This window comes from Mchenga conophoros, linkage group LG17, assembly GCF_057382185.1.
Source record: "Mchenga conophoros isolate Kocher_MC1m ecotype Shallow Benthic linkage group LG17, M_conophoros_male_GT1.1, whole genome shotgun sequence".
Lineage (NCBI taxonomy): Eukaryota > Metazoa > Chordata > Actinopteri > Cichliformes > Cichlidae > Mchenga > Mchenga conophoros.
In genome coordinates, this window is record NC_140542.1 from 36,313,111 (window position 1) to 36,333,649 (window position 20,539).

General features: G+C 40.0%; 1 protein-coding gene across 3 annotated transcripts in view; it reads right to left on the reverse strand.

Annotated features, from left to right (window-relative positions):
* The window catches only part of tbc1d22a (TBC1 domain family, member 22a), a 164,953-nt gene that overhangs the window by 53,842 nt on the left and 90,572 nt on the right, over window positions 1-20,539 (reverse strand). For all 3 annotated transcript variants that reach the window (XM_085251273.1, XM_085251274.1, XM_085251275.1), the window contains one exon: window positions 15,645-15,751. In XM_085251273.1, the coding sequence (XP_085107399.1) occupies window positions 15,645-15,751 (107 nt within the window). The remainder of the gene's footprint in view (window positions 1-15,644; window positions 15,752-20,539) is intronic.

Below are 20,539 nucleotides of genomic sequence, written 5' to 3' on the forward strand. Positions count from 1 at the left end.
CTTCCTCCTACAGTTTTTTTTTTTTCTTTATCCCTTAGTCGCCACCCTTTCACCACTTTATAGTCCCCGAATGCAACTTTTACTATTCTTAGCATACCTCTACACAAATGTTTTTGGTCTAGTGCTTTATTCCTTAGCTGTAAAAAACATTAAATATATGCTCCCATATTTCTCGAAACCCAAGCTCCCAGTTCACCAGAGCCCAACTGATATTGACACCAATATTTAGTGATTTAAAAAAAAAAATTAAAAAAAAATCCTATTTTTCCTTTCAGATGCATAAAGAATAAACAGATTCACCTAACATTTGCTATGCATAGGGATTTATGAACCTTATGGAGTTCAAATGCAACAATGTGACATTTCATTTTTAAAAAATAATCACGTTTTATTGTCACAACAAATTGCAGATTACTTGTTTACTGTCTGCAGCATTTCAAATGTGTTTTCAACAGTGAAACTGCAGAGTGACCTCTGTAGGACAAAATGTGTAACATCATCACCTAACTTTCTTAATACGCCCTTATGAATGGTGATAGAATATACTGACAAATATCTAATATTGGCCGACTTATCAGCCCCACCGACAAACCAGTCGAGCTCTATAGTTCAGTGTTTTATTTCCTATGAACATGGGTATAGTAATGCATTTTTGTTCATTTGTACTCAACTATGAAACATAGTGGTGTATGCACTTTTGGTCAGAAAATCCAGTTTGCATGTTCTCTTGGCGTCTGCGTGGGTTCTCTACGGGTACTCCAGCTTCCTCCTCCCACAGTCCAAAAACATGGGGTTAGGTTAATTGGCAATTCTAAATTGCACGCAGGTGTGAAAGTGAGCGTGAATGGTTGTCTGTCTGTACGTGTTAGCCCTGTGACAGACTGGTGACCTGTCCAGGCTGACTCTCACCTTCAGGGATCCACCCCCACAACTCTGAATTGGATAAGCGGAAGAAAATGGGTGGATGGATGGAAAGTAAATTCATTTAGTAGTTTTGGAAACAGCTACATTAAAGCACAGCTGCCAGCAGTGTCCCTGATTATCCCTGAGAATTAACTGTATTTCTCACAGCTACGATATCCCAACACTTTGTATCATCTCACCTTCCTGCTCTTCCTTCTACACTCTCTCTCTAAAATGTTGTCCATTGTCCTCTATTCTACTTTTCTATTCACTATCTAAACCACCTTTCAACTTTGCTTTATTTTTTCCTCATTTACATTTGTTCATTGCCTCCATTTTCTGTCCTCAGTCTCTCCGGCTCTCTTTTTCTACCACCCCAGTGTTAATGCGGTTACGTGCTAAGCAAGTGTGAGGGCCAGTACAAGTAATTACATTTGCATTATTGAAGCTGCTGGCTTTAATCAACTCCCTGTGCCTTGTCCCCTTCTCTTGCTCTCCATTTCTCCCTCTTCTTCTTTGTTTTAAAGTCCTATTGTCACACCACCAGTTCTTTTTTCCAGTGTTGTTTCAACCTCATCAGACTTCTATGTTTGCTTCACATTTTTCTTGTTTCATGTGTCTGACTGCTTTCACTTTTTTGCTCATCCACACCGTCTTCACCATGTTTGTCGGTCCCAATCTTCGAATGGCAACTTTGAAAATGATTGCTTGTGCTGAACACTACATCTGCTTGTGTTAAAGGTATGACTCATTTAAGTGCATCGGGCGCACTCAGGTATTTCTGATTGTTTTCCTTTACATTTTCATGCCCGTCTCCTTTCTTTCATTCTTTTTTTTTTTTTTTTAAACAATCTTTCCAGAGGTAAATTATTTGTCATACATAAGGCACTTTTCTCTCCGGCTGAACAGACAAACCTGGGGCAACAGGCAATTTTAACTCAATTACATTTCTTCTATTTTTCTTGTGCAAATGACTTGAATATATTTCCTTTCTCATAAAACATCAAGCGAACTACATTTTTCATCCCTCCACTTTCTATCAGATACTCTATGTTTGCTAGCTTGCAGTTTTCTTGTAGCTTACTCTTGGTGTTGGAGCACTGCTGCAGTTCTGCCTGACTGCACAGAATAGCATAAAAAAGGCAGCAGAAAGGATATGTGTTTTTCTTATTCTCATTCTTTTAATCTTTCATAGTTTTATCAAAATTGACCTTTGAATGAGTTTTTTTTTTTTAAATAATGTCAGTTTATCAGTGACCTAAGACCCTTTCCTTAATGTATCCCTCCCTCTACTTTGTTTCCTTTGTTCTCATTTGTTAGTCTGTGTTTTTTCTTTTTACCTCCAAATCTTTTTGTTTTGTTTTGGCTACTCGAATATGGCAAAAATAATAATTGTAATTACAATTACTTTAAATTACATTATAGTATTACATTTAACTGTGGATTAATTGGAGCTTCAAACAGAAATCTGCTAACCAGAACATCAGTTAAGTTCATCTGGCTCGCAATCCATCACAATTCATAGTTTTGCAAAAAACAACCAAAAAAAACCAAACACAAACACACACACGACCTTGACCTGAGCACAGTTTGTATGAGGACCCATTAGGTGATCATTTTATGAGGACTAGCGACGTGAACTGTGAACAGATGGAAAGACGACAGATGCCTCTGCATGGCATGAGATCGTCGGACCTTCAGCCAAATGAGCTGAAAAACAAATAAATAAGTGGGGAAAAAATGCAGTGGGTTCTTTTTATTGGTTTGTTTGTTGGGTTTTTTGAGGGGGTTGTTTGGGTAAGGTCTTGCCTTACACAAACAACGCTCACTTACAAAACCTTCACTTTCAGTTTTTACTTCCTCTCGTCCAGGATTCTCATAGTGCGGCCTGGGGGAAAGTAACACTTACTAAAAAGTAAATCATAAACTGGCTTCTTAATGTGACACTTGACCTTTAAACTTGGCTGTAGATACACAAAAAAGACGCCTTTTTTTACATCTTAGTTCGATCTACGCTAAATGGGTGACTGTGGCTCAGGGGGTTGGGATGCACATCTGTAACCGGAAGGTCGCTGGTTCAATCCCCGGGCTTTCTGTCCTGGTCGTTGTGTCCTTGGGCAAGACACTTTACCCTACCGCCTACTGGTGTTGGCCAGAGGGGCCGATGGCGCGTTATGGCAGCCTGGCTTCTGTCAGTCTGCCCCAGGGCAGCTGTGGCTACAACTGTAGCTGCCTCCACCAGTGTGTGAATGTGAGAGTATATGGATAGTGGCATTGTAAAGCGCTTTGGGTGCCTTGAAAAGCGCAATATAAATGCAATCCATTATTATTATTATAAACAATGAATGAATATGAGCTGTACGGGAGGAAAAAAAGCGCACCAGTTTAAAGAACCGGGATGCACTAGATTGATAGCACAATGCAAAAAGTTGAATGTCATTTTGAAAACAAACGCAGCGCAATAATGGTTTTATCTTGATTGTCCCGTTTTCATAAGCGATTGAGGCTGAAATCATAATTGAAAATACAATTCGATTAATCGCCCACCACTACTAGAAGTCATTTCCTCTCCCGCCTTATGTTCTCCATTTCGCCGTCTATTTTCATCACTTTGGTGGTGTTAATGAGGCTAGACTTGACTAAGTGTTCTGAATAACCTATTATGTCTCCTCTGCTTTGCTTGTTCCCTGGTGTTTCATTTTGTTCCATGCTGTTCTGCATTTTACTTTGTGACTAATTGTACTGGAGTCAGATCTATCTTTTTCTTCCCTCAAACATATCTGTGATGAGAATAAGATACTTTTTTTACAATATGCTCGCATTTTCTTCTCTTTTTAGCATTTTGGCCTCTTTCACTTCTTCTCCTCTTTTCCTATAGCTTGTTGCCTCACCTCCTCCCAGTTTCAATCCCTCTCCAATTCTCGTCTTCACTTAAATCTTTTTTTTTATATTTTTGTCCCCTTTGCTACTTTCTTTCTTTTTATTCCCATCCTTCTTCCACTCACTTCCTGTCTTTGTCAAATCCAATATGTCAGATGTTTGATCAGCTGAGGCAACACGAGGAAATCAACTCTCACCCTTTTATTATTCATGCATTCTCTTCCTCCCTCTCCATCTGTCCATTCACCACATCTGACCCAGCAACTTAGCGGAACTGCTCCGGTCTGCCCCTCATAAACGGACGGAGGCGCATCACACAAACATAAACTGTCTTGTTTTTCTCTTTCTCGGGTGTCAACAGCCTTCCGTTCTCTCTTCCTTTGTTCACTGTGTTGCTCGCTCTCAGTCAGCCGAATCAATAGCTCCCCTTCACCTCACAGTCCATTCTATTAGACTCAACAATGGCTCCATGCTGGACTAAGATTGCCTCCTTTTGTGGCACCGGATGTCTATCAGCAAGTTGGACAGAACCAACGTTGCAAGGGTGAGGAGGAGGAGGAAAAGAGAGAGATGACAGGTCAAGATAAAGGGTAGAAAATAATGGACACAATGTCGCAGAGAAGACTGAAGGACAAGCCAATGATCCATCATTCTGGTACAAGAACGAGAAAGGAGAGAGAAATGATGATTGTAGTAAGGTGGAGACCGCAGCTGTTCAAAGTTACAGGAGGACTGCGCTGATTTTATTCTGCTGATTTTTTACGGTGCTTTCAGCATCTTGGCCTTGATTGTGAGAGCAGTAAGCTCAGACGTGTACTGGCAGTGCAACAAGGAAGGTCATCTAAAAATCTGAGGTGCAGCAGTGCAGTTCAATAAAGACAATGTTATTTTTTTATTTTGAGAATTTCCTGCGATGCTCATTAACCATATTACTGTGCTAGTCACAGAGCCATTGTGCAGCACCTCCACATCACTAAAAAAACACCCAAAAGACATGCCACGCTAAAAGAGCAGTGACTACTTTGATGGCTCAGAGTGTGAGTGAGATTGTCCTCAAACTAAGAGACTACGTGTTTTGAGTAACTTTTTAATGCAGGATATGAGATGGGACCTCGTTCCTAAGGAGGGCTATGATTGCATCCACTTCAAGGTTTTTGGATTAGAGCAGTGGCCCACTTATATTAACGTTTGTCACCTTAAGGTATATACATAAACATTGGCGATCAGAATTAATGACACACCCTTTCACACACTACAATAGGATACAGTCATTTGTAATGAGCCTCTCTATAAAAGTAGATGCAGAAATACTAAGCCTAAAAAAGCCTAAGTGTGACTATTAGTAAAGAGTATCAACAAGGTTAAGGAGCTATGGCTGAGGCAGAGGTTTGGTGAGACTATCTGCGGCAGCGTGTTTTAAATTAAACCTTAAAATGCAAACGTTCACTGTTTCTGGCTTCTTAGATTTGCTAGCTTCTAGCAAATCTTGCTAGCATTTGCTCATTAACACTAAAGGAGCTGTGATTAATAGCGGCAGTGTTATGTTAATGGATAACTTGTCATATATGACCAATTTTTACACAAATGAGATGGTTATGAATCCCTATAGAGAAGGATTTATTATCTGGGAAGCACAGATTTTCATTCCAAGCTTTGCTGTGCCAATCCATTCAGGACTTGTTTTAGACCTGCTGGCGTTGCTGCAAGAAAAGTCATGAAAATTTCAGTAAAAACCAAATGTGAACCCAGGCTCACAGTAAAGAGGAAGTCTGGGATTCCTCCTCCCAGCATCATGGATATTTATACTAAAATGAATGGCAGTCCACCAAACAGTTTAAGATGTTTTAGACTGGACTGAGATCCATCTTTAATGTCATACTTTATGCTGGCTCTGAACTTTTTCTCTGATTTTTTTATTCGTCTGAATTTAGTCTTTGATCAAAAGGTTTTGGATAATTGCCAGCTGCCAATTTTAAACTTCTTGTAGAAGTTCCTTCTTTTTAGTCAATACTTAGAGTTTGAGAAGTCTGGATGTCTAATGACTAAAGGAAAATATCAATTTATACAGTTCTGAAATTAAAGTATAAAGAGATATATGGACAGAACCCCCCACCCACCCCACCCAACAAGACAGGTTATATTAAAAAAACATTTAATCTTCTTTTATATTGTGTTAGTCTGAAGTAGAAATCTGCTTTTTCTACATCTTATAAACTGTGTCTGGTAACAGACAAAGAAATGAGAGAGACAAACCTCTCTCAAACCTTGTGAACTTAAATGACCAGCATCTACATCTGAACCTGTTTCCCTAATTACCTAAAACTATTAACAGAAACCACATTTCTCACTTATGTAACTTCTAAGAAATAAGGTCATTGAAGAAAGTAGACCGTAACCTGGTCTGTCCATGTCTCTTGCACAATTCAGCTCAACATAGAAGCAAACAATAACAGCTATTGCAACATTGCTGTAATTAAAGTGGTACTTTCATAGCCTTCCTTTAACACAAAAACCCACAAAAAAATTGTTGCAAATCACTTATGTGATCGTTTACAGATGAATGGTTTATTTAGAGAGTTTGAGTAAGGATTAAAAGTTTATTGTAGCATAGAGACAGCACTACTGAAGGTTACTAATGATCTTTTAATAGCTTCAAACAAACTGTCCTGTGCTTGTCTGGATAGACCTCAGAGAAACATTAGATACTACTGATTGCAAAGGTTTATTACAGAAGCTGTAACACATGACTGGGATTAAAGGATATGCACAGTGCTGTGTGTGCTATATTAGAAAGTTACGAATGGTGTTCCACAGGGCTGTGTGCTAGGACCACTTCTATTTATGTTATTTAAAAAACAAACAAACAAAAAACAAACCACACCGCATACATTTCCGCTGCTATCCAGATGATACCAAGCTGCATTTATCAATAAAGCTGGTAGGCAAACATCAATAGCCTGACAGCAAGGAATATCCATATCGGATTCATCCTGTTGGTCACTTAGCACCTGTCTTTGTTTGGCATTTCTCTAAGCTTTTCTTTCCTCTATTTTTCTTTGCCCACTAACCGGCTGCAGCGTATGAATGCCCCTTCATTGTTCTGCCAGAAATCTTTTCCCGTTAAACAGAAGTTCTTCTTCCCTACACAAGTTCTAAGTCATATGATCATAAGTCATATTATTTTGGAATATAATGTGCAAAATAATACGACTGTTGCTGCAAACGATTGCTATATAATCACTTGTATTACTTCAATTGAGTCTTTAAAAAAGGACATTAAATAGAATGCAAACTCATTCCTTTGTTCAACAACTTTGCAAGAGTTTAATAAGTTAACACTCTTCTATATAGAAGTAAATGTCAGTTAAGTACACTGACCAGACCACATTATGACCACACAGAGGCAAAGAATAAAAACTATCTTGTAACAACTGAGCTGAAATATATTTAGCTGTAAATAAACAATTGTTGTAGAAAAGCACTGGATGCAGGAATGGTGGGCAAAAACCAGGATGTGCTGGATCAGGTCTGATCTGTGGTGGCCTGAACTCGTCACTTACAAGACCTAAAGAGTTCACGGCTAATGTCTTAGCTCCAGATACCATAGGACATGCGGTTTAGAAGTCTTGTAGATTCCAAGGTTCAGCAGGTCAGAGCTGTTTTGGCAGCACAAGAAGAACCAGCAGCATATTAGGCAGGGGTGGTTATAAGGTTCTCGCTTATCAGTGAACTCTGACACTGCCTCAGTGTAAGAGCTGGCTTTACATGCCCCCTAATACGATCAACACTGCTCGTCTCCCTGCTAACAAGGTTCTCATCCAGCATCCACCATCCTTATTACATAATTTTTATCCATCCACTCTTTCTGTGTCTGATTTTTCAGTTCCAGTCTGTCTCCTCACCTCTTCTCCTCAGCAGCTGTTACCACCTCCTTTTCCACTGACCCGTCACACAAACAAGTTCAGCTAATTTGATACTACTTAATCTGTCAAAGAATAACAGATGAAGCAGGACAAGAACGTATAACTGAAAATTATTAAAAAAAAATAAAAGCAGGTGAATGTGTTCAATCTTAAGTTGTCCTCCAACAGTGGCTACATACACAGGCTCATTAAAAAAGCTTAGGAAACACACAACACACAAACATTCTGTCAAGCATCACACACACACAAACACACCAGCTGGCAGATCACTCCTTGTGTGTGTGTGTGTGTGTGTGTGTGTGTGTGTGTGTGTGTGTGTGTGTGTGTGTGTAGGTGTTGCACTGAGTGACAGCCCAGGTTGACGGTAGGAGACCCTTGGGGAAACCAGAACAGGACATGGCGTCTGGTTTGGTCTGGCTACCGTCTGCTACACGTCATTCCTCGGACCCCTGTTCTCACTCTGGGGAGACCCCCATCTTTACTGCGACCGTGGAAACAGATGGTTGCCTTGACAATGAACGAACACATTACGATTGGATTGTGCACCAAAGGATGAGTTGGAGGCAGCTCATGCACAGTAGTAAGAGAGGGAGCGTTTGACCGTTTAATATTTTTATATTTCATACCATTTCATTACTCTTTATTTGGTCATAACTTAACTGCAGAAGCATTCATGGGACCAGGGCTTGACAATATATAGTTTCCTCTGGAAATGATCAACTTCAGCATACAGTGCACGGTGTGTATATAAAATCCTGAAAGTGCTGAAAAAGCTGCCCAATATTATTCCTGCTGAGACTTTTAATAAAACTTTAATAAACTTTAATAATCCATTCACGACTCCACAAGAAGGAGAAGTTAAATTTAAAGCACCAATGCTGTGCTTGATGGGGGGCAATAAATCTACATTTCCAAAGTCTGCATCATAGCACAAAGTAGCATGTCCAAGCATGGCACTTTAACCTAAAAGGGGTCAGAGACATTTTCATGCAGGACCTCCATTTGTCAAGACAACCGCTGAAGTATTAACAAGTTCACATCCCAAGGCGAAATTAAATATCTCAAAATTAGGTCCTGTGCTGGGAAAATACATTTAAGAGCCTGTGCTGCAAAAGGCATATCTGCAGAATTAGCATAAAAGGCAGGTTTTCATCTGCTGGCTTTAAAACTGAGAGCCCTCAGGGGTGTGCTGGCGGAATAATGGACTTTTTAAACTTTTTGACTTCATTTCCCTCGCTGGGCATGGCAGGTAAGACACAGGCTCCCTGGCTGTGCAGGGAAGCCACATACTGTAGCTGCTAGACAGCAAGAGATGCAGGTGGGAGCTATCTGTGCTGTAAAATGACACATATTAAATTACTCAGGCTTTGACTGACTGTTTTTATTGCAACATTAATAATATATTATGGCCCAGGATTAAGAAGACATGTTTAAATCAACAATGCAATATTAGCAGAGATGACGGTTTCATTTAGATTCATGGAAACAGGAGATATGGAACAATTTTAACAAGTTAAATTAGTAAAGTTAGCCAGAGGCGCTGTCCAATTTAGAACAGTGTAAGGCTAATTGGCTGCTAGAGAGAGTGGGGCAACAGGCGGGCAGTCTAACAGAGTTGTGTGTCAACTAGTGAAATGTAGCCATTTGTAGAACCTATTTTCTTTTCAAGGAATACATAAATTCATTGTAATTCTTACAGTATCGTGAGGGTTCATGTATTATCTTAGAGATCCAGGCAGGCTTAAAAACACTTTATTCGTATGACTAGAAAATCAAAAAGTAGCAAATTTAGGCCCATTTGAACAATTTCTTCTAGGTAAGTAACTCAGTTAATTGTGTCATGTTTCGTTCATTATGTCAGAAAAATGTTAGCTGTCTTTTCCTAATTGCTTTTCAGTGGAGATGAACTCAAAGAAAGATGTGAAGGATAATATCAAAAAACTATTAGATTCTTCAGTCCATATATTTAATACCATTCTGTTTAATGCAGGATATATGCAGTATACATGAAAAAATATCACTTTATGATCAAGGTTGATCATAAATGAGAATAAAGTATAAAAATTCACAGCAGCTAAATGAGCATGAGCGCCGTCCACTTGTATTTCCCGTTCCTGCTAAAGAGATGATCCCTCTTCAACTCCTGCCTCTATTAAGCTTTTCAGTGTATCTTAAAATTAAAGACCATCATAGAAGCTGACAACACAGCAAAGCCTAAATTGAAGGCACAACCAGAGCAAACTGAAATAAACTAAAACCTTGACTTAACTTTATTTTAAAAGAGCAAATCATTACAAAGTGCTTCTGAGAAACACTTTGTGAGAAGCAGATTTTAGTAAAGTAGCATAACAGGTTTAACACATGAGAGCTCAAAATGTAACATACAGGGAGGTTCTAACTTTACTCATATATTAGTGGGGCAGATATATCAGCCGTTATGAGCTATTTGCCATATTGGTATGGTATTTATAACAGCTGGTGAATGAAAAGTAGAAACACCTATCAACTATGGTATGATTGATGTTGATGTTGCATAATCTGTCCACCAGATGACAACTTCCCTACTGGCAGAAGACCAGAAATACAACCAGCTGATCCAAGCAGAGTCAGGAAAAGAGCAAATGAGGAAACAAGGACTTGTTGTGAACATAAAACAAATATTTATTTATTTTTAATTGCACTGACGCATTATCTTAGTAAGTAACAGTAACAGGATTTTTAAATCAAATATTGGTATTGGTCTAAAAAATCTGATATCAGTCGGCCCGTAGTTTAAGCTGGAAAACATAGCAGGCTTTTACATGATGTCTGTCACATTGATGTTTGCTTTTGTGAACCATCAGCTCTTATCTGTGCGATGGTATTACTTCCTTTCCTTAAATTAAAGAGTGGGCCAGCGTATCAAAACCGTAGGAGACAATAAAAGAGGCACTGGAGAAGCACTTTGGACTGTGTGCCGTTATATGGTTGAGGCAGTTGTAAATGCACACAAGTACACAAGTGCGCATCCACTTAACAGCACTTAATAGGTCACGCCAAGACTGATAAATATCAATCCTCAATCATTTAACCATCAAACTGCCATTCACTGTCCAGTAAAGCAGCGTGTGTGTGGTAGTGCACACATCAAGAGCACATGCTCTTAACATGAGCAATGTTCCTTTTAAAATCCCAAGCGGTTAAAGAAGGCATCTGTCGACATTTTTATGATCTAGAACCGTGAAGACTAACGAGAGCGGTCATGTTTCCTCACAAAATAAATTGTCCATCTGATTTTGTAAAACATCAAAATCAGAATAGCCTGGATCTCTCCAACCTATCTTTCATCCCAGCATGCTCTTTAGAGGCGGGGGCTGCACTGCTGCCAATTAAAACTGCAGCTCATTAGAGAAGCCGCTTAAGTGAATTGACAGCCAAAAATACTCTGTTCACTTTTAGGTGAGAGAGAAGCGTGGTGGTGAAGTACTAAAACCAGAGCTAATGGCCAATTTACAGTTTTAAAAAAGTATTTCCACTGTACACCAGGTAATTACATAAAATAGCAAGAAAAGCACACCAGCTGTGGTTCATGGATGGATGGAAGAAGACACATTTCTCTTCATGAAATTTCCCAACCATTTAGTGGTTTTCAAACATCCCCATTTAAAAGTTTATTCTGCATTGTTATGCAATTAAACTTTAAACACTTTGCACCAGTTGGTTCAAAACAAGTTGACACCAGTGTGGCACAGGCTCCACACAAAACACTGGAAATATAAGGTGCTTAGAAGGCAGCTTGCAAATGTAATTGCACAGACAAACTCTGCCACCCGCCAACCCTGGACCCCCACCTTCATGGCCGCAGTTAAGTGTAATAGTGTATAGTGGATGTGAGAGGGTCTAAGACGAGGTCAGAGCAAGGATCACCAACTAATTATGGCGCGGAGGCACTCAGCCTCCGTCAGATTGTTTAGAAAGCATTAGGGGGGAAGCATGGGCTTCCCTGGTGCATTGCACATAATTAGTTTGGAGCCAAGGTCACAAACAAACACAAGCGTGGGGACAGCCATACACATACAAAAACATACACAAAGACACACACTCTATTCTTCTCTCTTACTTCCTCTGCTCTGCAGCTCTCTGTCTTTCTCTCTCAGGGGCAACAAGGCCCAGCGTCTATTAATTTCCTGAATGAATAGCCTACCAACTGATAGTTATTTATGGACTTTGTATTTAAATATGCTCCTTAATACGAATTACCTTTGGTATTTGATTAACACTATTTTCAATGCACAGCTGTATCTATTAAACAGCATGGATAAACATCTGTTAAGATATTGCAGTCTTTTCTTTTTCTGCCTCAGAATGAGCCTCTGGAGGGTGACGGAGCAGAGCAGTAAGCATGATCGGCATGCCTAAAGGCAATGAGTCTGTGTTGTCTCATTTGACAGAAATCTATGCGTTTTCTTGTTATTTGTGATAGATCACAAACAAATTTGGCATCACAAAAGACAGTGATGTGTGATTCATAAGCTGCAGTGATAATAATAAATGACTACGCAAAAAATACAAAACGAGATGTGCAAGATGCAGGATCCATAAAGTAGTCCTAAATGGGGGTGAAGGGGTGGGGGGGGAGACTATCTTTATAACTGCATTTAAATAGAAAACAGTTGCTAATAAATTGAGAGGTTGTGCTTTTTCTGACTTTGATGGTCAAATATCAGGTAATGAGCCAACTGCTTTAACCGCACAGAGGCTCAGTTTAAGTGCAGCTTTTTCAGTCGTCTGGCAGCACACATCGTTCTGTGTACAAGTGTGATATTAGGCGGGATGTACAACAGTTTAAAAATGAAACACTTCAGTTAATCTGGATGTATCCAGTTAACCTATTATCCATGTTAGTGATACTAAGGTGCGTATTGCCACTGTAGCTACACAGAGACGCCAGAGGAGACGGCTAACAGGGCTAAGCAGCCCATAGAGCGGGACACCTTACTCTGATACTCCAATTAACTATTAAAACCACCAGCAGACTGTGGATAGTAAAACTACATCCCCATCCCAATCTCAGGTGGAGACACAGATTAAACACTGGTGTGGAGAAACTGTGAGTGTGTGTGTGTGTGTGTGTGTGTGTGTGTGTGTGTGTGTGTGTGTGTGTGTGTGTGTGTGTGTACTTTGTTTTGCAGGTCAAAACAGAGCAGATTAGCTGCCTTATGCACTACCTATGTAAAATATAGTGGCTTCTGATGAGAGGATAGATACTGAAGTGTCTCTTAAACAGCTGTTTGGATATTAAACACATTATGGGTTTGAAAGGTTTATTCATTTGTATTTTTATTTTGCTTTCCCCTACTTTTTGCTACATATGTGTACTGTTCCAATGCTGGGTGCTTATATCGTATTAAACGTGCCTATTAATGGCCAATGTTGAGGACAGCATCTGTAAAGGTAATCCAATCAAGCTCAGCCTTCCGACTGCTCTAAATGCTCCGTTTCAGGCACTTTTTTCTATTCTCGAGAGTTGAAAACAAAATATGGTCATCGCCAACACACAGCTCAGAGGGGTAGCCAATCACAAGAAGGGAGAATGGCCTTTAAAGGAAATGAGCCACAGGAAGAGCTGAAAAACTGCATAAATAAGGCAAATAAATAGGGCAAGAATATCCAAGATTAAAATAGGCAACTGGAAATAAGCCTAATTTTGATTTCACTTTGGTGAAAATTTGCTACCAAGATTCAGGGTGTTGTCCTTTACCCTTAAAACACATACAACAAAAAGCATATTGCCTGGTAAATATACTTTAACACTTACTGCAGTGGCAATTCTCCTAAGTGTTACTTTATACTACAGTCATCATTCCCACTGCTAAGACTTGGCAGATGTTTCTTTTACTTTGCCAGTAAGTAACAATTACAGCTGCCACGGCTAACAGTAACATCTGACTTTGGTATCATTAGCATCTCAAAAGGAGCTAAAATGCTGCTGCTTTAAGATGAAGGGAAGTGGGCTGGCTACTTTTTTTTGATAGCACAAATGACTTTTCAAAGATTTTAATCTTACAACACAGCAAGAAATAATAAAACATATATAATATATATTTCAAAATGGATGCAGAATTGGGGATGCTAAGCAACAATGTTGCTATTGAGAGCAAATGTACCGCCAGCCCAGGCAAGCACATTTAGAATTGACAGATGGCTCAACCATGACCGCTGAGAGCGGGTCGATTAACAGAGCTCGTGGGCAAGACGGTTTGGGAAGAAATGATGAAACAAAATGAATTTTGGTGATGTGGACTGTATGCAATTATCTGGCCTCCAGACACTCGGGCACGCTTTAGAATATGCAAGACGATCACATTTCTGAAACCCACACAGAAAGACTGTAACATTCCACACCGTCTGTACAGCCGATTATCTCAGCCGTTATTTTATGCACGCACACATAGCAGAAGAAAATCATGCTGAAGAAAGAGTTATGGTGTAAAACTTGCCCTATGTAGTGGAAAGATGCAATTATTTTTCAAATTAATGGTCTATAACCAAGGAAAACAGAGGAAAGGTGCCGTTAGGTGGGATTTATGGTCTGTCCAAACTGCGTGTTGGATGGTCAGATAGTGTTGCAAATCCCCGCTCCATCCACATTGCTCTAATGTCAGGTAGCTACTGGCTGAGTCGTCCATTATGTGCAACCCTCCGAAACCAAAAATTCACAAGCAACTACCACGCTGTATGGAGATTAAAAAGAAGCTGAGCATTGTCATTCTCTTTGAAGGCTGTTTTGGACTTGTTAATCAAATGTTCAACCAAAGCATAATTAGTGTTATATTTTACTGATGCCATGTCAAGCCACTCCTTCATGAGAGCTGGGTTTTCAGTTCAACTCTCAGCAGGACCATCTGGGAGTGACCAGAAGATGTAATATAATCCAGTCCAGAAGTCACATTAATAAGAAATGAGGCAACAAAACTTTATATCATTAAAAAAAAAAATGGTAAAAACAGGAGTTAACTGTAATGAACTACTGGCTTATTTTAATATTGTTCATCTTAATTAACATTTTTATTTCTTATGTTTTCTAATTGGTTAAGAATGAGCTTTTTTTACTTCTTTGAACATTGTCTGGATGGTTTCTGTGAAGTTATAATACAACTTACAAAACACAGTGTAGTGCATCTACGAACAGCTTTTATGAGTTATAAAGTTATTTATAAAGCCACGAAAAAACAGCTAATTTTAGGCACTAAAATAAATTGGTTAATTAAAACAATTATGGCTTGGTTTAAAACTTACTACTTTAAAACCATCAAAAGTCACAAAGGTATGTGACATCTTGGAATGAGGATGTTATGTTTACTGGTGTCATCAGTATATAACCCTGAGCATCTCTTGTAAGCTCTACATAACTCAAGTACAACATGCAATCAAGAATGAATTACCTTTCATTAAACAAAGTTATGATGAAAATAAACAGATTTTTTGACATTACTTTTGATTAGTGAACATTATTAAAGATCATTTCATTGTTTTGATTCATTAACACTAACTATACAAATCAACTATTAACTGATCACTTATCAATGTAGTTGTTGGTAAAAAAGAAAAAAAGAAAAATGAGACTTTTCACCACAATTTGAGCTCTTTTTGTGTGTTGACAAATTTCTGATTACAAGATGCGAAACTGTGGAAGAAGAGAGGACTTAAATGTTAAACAACAGGTTAAACAACAGGTAGCTAGCTAACAAAAGCTAGCCAGCTGACAGATATCTGATGTCTTGTCAAGAGATTAATATGTGAACACCCTTTCAGTTCTTCCATCTCTGCTTAGAGTGATGACTAAAGAGGATCAGTAATATGGTAAAGCATCTGTTACTGGAAGTTCATGTAGTGGCTTTAAGACCTATTATTGAAAATGTTGTGAGGCAACCTGCACAGGCTGAACACACAGCTTACCTGGATCCCGTCCAGCAGTTTGCTCATGCACCAGAAGCTGTCAGCCTCAATATTCCTCAGAGCCTCTTCCTGGAGACTGGACACGTCAAAGTTTTCCACTTCCTCCTCTGGAGAAGACAAAATGAGAACAACGACAGAGCGTAAAGAATTTGCTGCTTATGGGAAAGAGACTGACAGATAAAAAGACAGTGAGACGGGCCAAAGAAAAAGAAGGGACGTTTAAAAAAAGACAACAGGAGAAAACAGGAGAATTCAGGGGAGAGATATGGCGAGCAATGCCAGGTTCCCAGCACAGCATGGGCTCTGCCATAAGCCTGTCACCATAAACCCTGACAGGGGAACAATACAGCCATAGGTGCATGGGGAGGACTAATTCAATAGGGAGAGTAGGAGCAGGAAAGAGGTAAGTGGGTGGGTTACGAAAGATGTAAGGAAATGAACGAAGACGCTGACAAATTGGAGCAAAGGTATGAAAGGGGGGATGAAGCAGTGAAGACGGTGTGGAAGGATGTAGGAAGACACTAAAAAGAGGCCTATTAGAGCAGCCTAATGATTATCATCTTTGAACAGCGGTTCAACCTTTCCCGTGGCTTCTTTGAACATTTCGAAAATATTACAGAGTTTGTGCGCAAAGGACAATTTGTGCTTTTCATGTTGCAGACAGCATGAATGTATTTAACATATTTTTTCCGGAAAAAATAGTTTTACTAGTCAAATTCATGCCAATAACTTGGTATTTGAAAGGAGTTAGACCTTTCAATCTTTTATCTTAGCTGTACGTCTATCCTAAATGTACCATTTTTAAACAGTTCAGTATTTATTGATGGATTCAGGGTTTTCATATGACCTTTGATGTAAACTCCTACTGCAGTGAGTTCAAAGGGAGCTGTGAAAAGCAAGGTGAAGGAGGTCAGGCGAGCTGAAAGACAAACAGTCTGCACATAAGTAAAGCAGAATTATGTTTGGAGATATATTTTTAAACACACTGCAGGGCTGAACAAAAGAAACGATTCCTAAGCTGCGAGCACGCCGAGTCCCCAGTCATCTCCAGTGGGTGACTTCAACGATGGGTGTCATCAGATGTCATTAACGGCAGTAGTGTGTGACGGACTGCAGGGGCTCTGACGGGCTTCTGACAAGCCACTGACAGCCAGTGGAGAGGAGATGGGACGAGACTGATTAACAATGATCTACAGAGAGAAAAGAATGAGCGAGAGAGGGAGACAGAGAGAGGGAGAGAGAGAAAAAGAGCAAAGGCAAAGACAGAGTGTGTGTGTGTGTGTGTGTGTGGTCATATAACCAAAACACTGGTCTACATATTTGTGTGAGTTCCTATTAAACACTCAAATACACAAGGATACCAGCTCTGCCTGGTATCCTTGGCAACCTCAGTGGAATGTTGTCAAGGTTGTAATGAGCATGCTCCGTCTGACAGACAGACAGACGGACAGGGAGCTGGCTTTGGGCCAGGGCTACAAAGCTGCTAACAACTACGCTGCATGCTCGTGTGTGTGTGTGCTGTCTCATTTGTCTTGTCTGCTTAAAGTCAGGTAAGGATGGACAGAATGTAGAGCGAGAGGCTATGCTTCCTTCATTTCAGTGAGGTCTTTCATCCCATTACATCAGTACATGTCAACGTGTCCAGTAGCACAGAAATCTAATTTTGTTCACACGGCTACCAGATCTTTAATACCAGATATGAAAGTCGTCAGAGGCTTTTTTTTTTCTGATTAGATGACAGTACAGTTTATTTTACTCCAATACTTATAATGCAAAAAAAAGAAAAAGAAAAGAAAGAAAAGAGAGAGGAGACGTACTGCAGCCAGAGGGCAGACATAGCAGTCATTATTTGTGCAAACATACAGAGATATAATCTCATAAAATCCCATTTTTGGCAAGAGATCAAAAAAGAAAGAAAGAAAGAAAGACAGAAAGTAAATCAGCAATGACAAGTGTAAACATATCGAGAGAGGAAGAGGTCACCCACTGAGGAAATGTTACCACTCTGAGACATCTGATGAGATGAGAACTCAACATTTTTCCTCAGCTTAAATTGAGGCCACGGCAGAAGTCAACTACAATCAACTGGACCTAAACACAGAGTATGAGCAGCTGCTATAACAGAGCAAAAGTACGCAACTTTACATCGTCTACAGCGATGCAAGAAACAATAACTTTAACACAAACTCTCTAAAGAGGGAACACTGCACAGACAGATGTTACTTACGGCTGGGTAATATGGCTAAGTGCCACTAATCCTAAAGTAAGTAATTTAAACAAATACATCAGAAACTTCACCTTTCTTGTGATATTTAGTTTTAAATTCCACAGAAAGAAAACCAGCGAACCTAAATGAACCAAACCCGATGACGGGGAGCCACAGAGGTGAGGATAATATATGCTGGTGGATCATCAGGGAGCACAGTTTGTAGACTAGTTTAATTTTATCAACGGAAATTATTCATGCATTGGCACTGCTTTTCAGCAGCAACAGATGGAACACCAACCATTAAAAAAAGTTTGCCAGTTATTTAGCAACCGCTGGTTTGTTTGGTTTTTTTTGTCAAAGACACAAATCTGTAACCAGATGACACACAACACAACACAACTACAACTGCTGCTTTGAACTGCAATTTCCAGGTTAATTATTCAAGACGCTGAATTCTGAAGAAGACAGACTCTTAAATTAGGTAGCAAAGCAACCGAGACAAAGGCAAACAGACGAGACAAATACCCAGCGATAAGACTAAGGTGATATATCCCCTCATATTTCCAACATCAAACCTTATGTGTCACATTTGTTATGACTCTCAGAATTCTAAGTGCAGGCCTGTTATGTAAAAATTACACAACTGGGGAAAGCATTATGCTGGTTTTGTGCAGCTGGGACAGCACGGGGAGTGATCTCAGAACAGCAAAAATGTGCGATCTTTGTGTAAAAATGGCTGACGATGTTACAGCACAGGCATCTTCTTGGGCTGCAGCAGTTCTGAGCAGTGACAATATTAAACCTGTAGCTGAAAGGCTCACCGGTACTTGCATGGTGTCACTGCTGATTATAACAAGCTGATGAAAGCTCCACTGCTTTAGTATTCTGAGAGTCCCTGAGTATCCTAAAGCCTCAAATCAGTCTTTGTCGTGGCTAAGGTCTATTTGTAGTAGACAAACCTCGACTCTATGAGGGGCAGCTTCAGGTAGTGTGGCGGTTGTACTGGAACTGGGCATAGTTCATCAGAATAGCAAGAACACAGAAAAGTGCAGGCAAAGAGGAAAGAGGAGCAGTGCAGCAGGAGTACACTGAGGACTCAGTGTGGCTCTATCACAGGGCTACACTGCCCCACATGGATGAATGCTAAACAGCAGCCAAACCTCAGGTCATTTAATCAGTTTTATTGTCAGGTAGTCCAGACAGCTCTTTTTGTTCAGGGTTGAAAAGATAAAAGAATCAAAGCTGTGAGCTAAATGTCAGATTATTTAAAAATCTGTAGCTGCCTCACTTGATCTGCCTTCACAGTAGCAGCAGTGTGTTTTGCTAACACTGGAAATACAACGCAGATGGGGGAAAAAATGAAGAGGAGGACCATTAGGCCACCTTTAACAGGTAACAGACTGTAACAGTTGACCTGTCATCAAAAGACGGTTTTGCTAATCACTTTCATAGAATCCATGCCTCAGTGGAAATTCCTTTAAGAAACTCTCTTGGTGATTACTCCAGGAGCTTTTCCTTCACACCAAGGACCAGCTGACAATACATGTCTGGGACATGATCCGTGTCTCTGAAGAAATGTTTCACAAATAAGAGCCAGGGGAATTTTTGGAAGTTCAGGCCTCAGTGAACTTCACATCAGTGACTGAGGGTTTTGGCTGCTTTAGTCCTGTGTGAGTCCTGCCTGCACAATAATCTTTTGCCAAATAGTATTCTCAAGTTCTTCAGAGGCAGAGTGTCAGCTGGTAAAAGAGCAGGTCTGACATTCACCTTGGTAGGAGATTAGAACTAGTTTGATACAGCCAACTCAATGAAACACAGTGGCAGTGTACACAGAGAAAACTGGCATTTTGTGATCAGACTGGCAGAGCAGCACAGCGCACACAGACTGCAGACTTGGCGGCCCGGACAAGGAGCCGGCACACAAAACTGCACACACACAAAACAAACTTACACGACAATAAAAGTGATTACAGAGCAGTAATTGCTCTACAACTGGAGACCATTTTGTGAGGGGATAACAAGCCACGACGGGGAGTTATTAATCCATAAAGCTGAATTACTACCGTGATGTACAAAATAACCACCTGATGGTTTTATAATATTAAGAAATTTAAGTGAAACTGTATCCTAACGAGACTCAGTTATTGCAAAAAAGTGTTTTGTGAGGTCAGAGTAACTTGAGTCTCAAAACACACTGACTAATGTCGATGTCAGTAATAACAGCAGAGCTTCTGGGGGAAGGCCTGGGGTGTAGCCAGTAGATAATTGGGCCAGGATTTCCTCTGGTTATCTGACCTGCAGGTAAGCAACTACTTGTGCACCTGTCAGAAGGACTAAAATCAGACTACAAATGGAAACCAGACAGCTTCAGGTGCTAAAAAGTAATCTCTACCTACAGATTCTGAATATTCATATGGTAGAAGGTCTACCATTGCTAGCTGCGACCCAATAAAATGCTGTTTAAGCCTTCTTTGGGAAAGTCTTCCACAGCAGGAACGTGGTTTGTCAATCAGCTGAGAAGGCACAAGGCTGGAAGTGTTGGGGCTAAGTAGCAAGCAACAACCAAACCTTTGTAGACTCCTAAATGAGCCCCCCGATATGCTGAAATATGATCATTATTAATCCAGTGTGGGCCACTCAGGCAAAGCCTGGCTTCAACAGCACATTTTGTAACAATTCCCCTCGA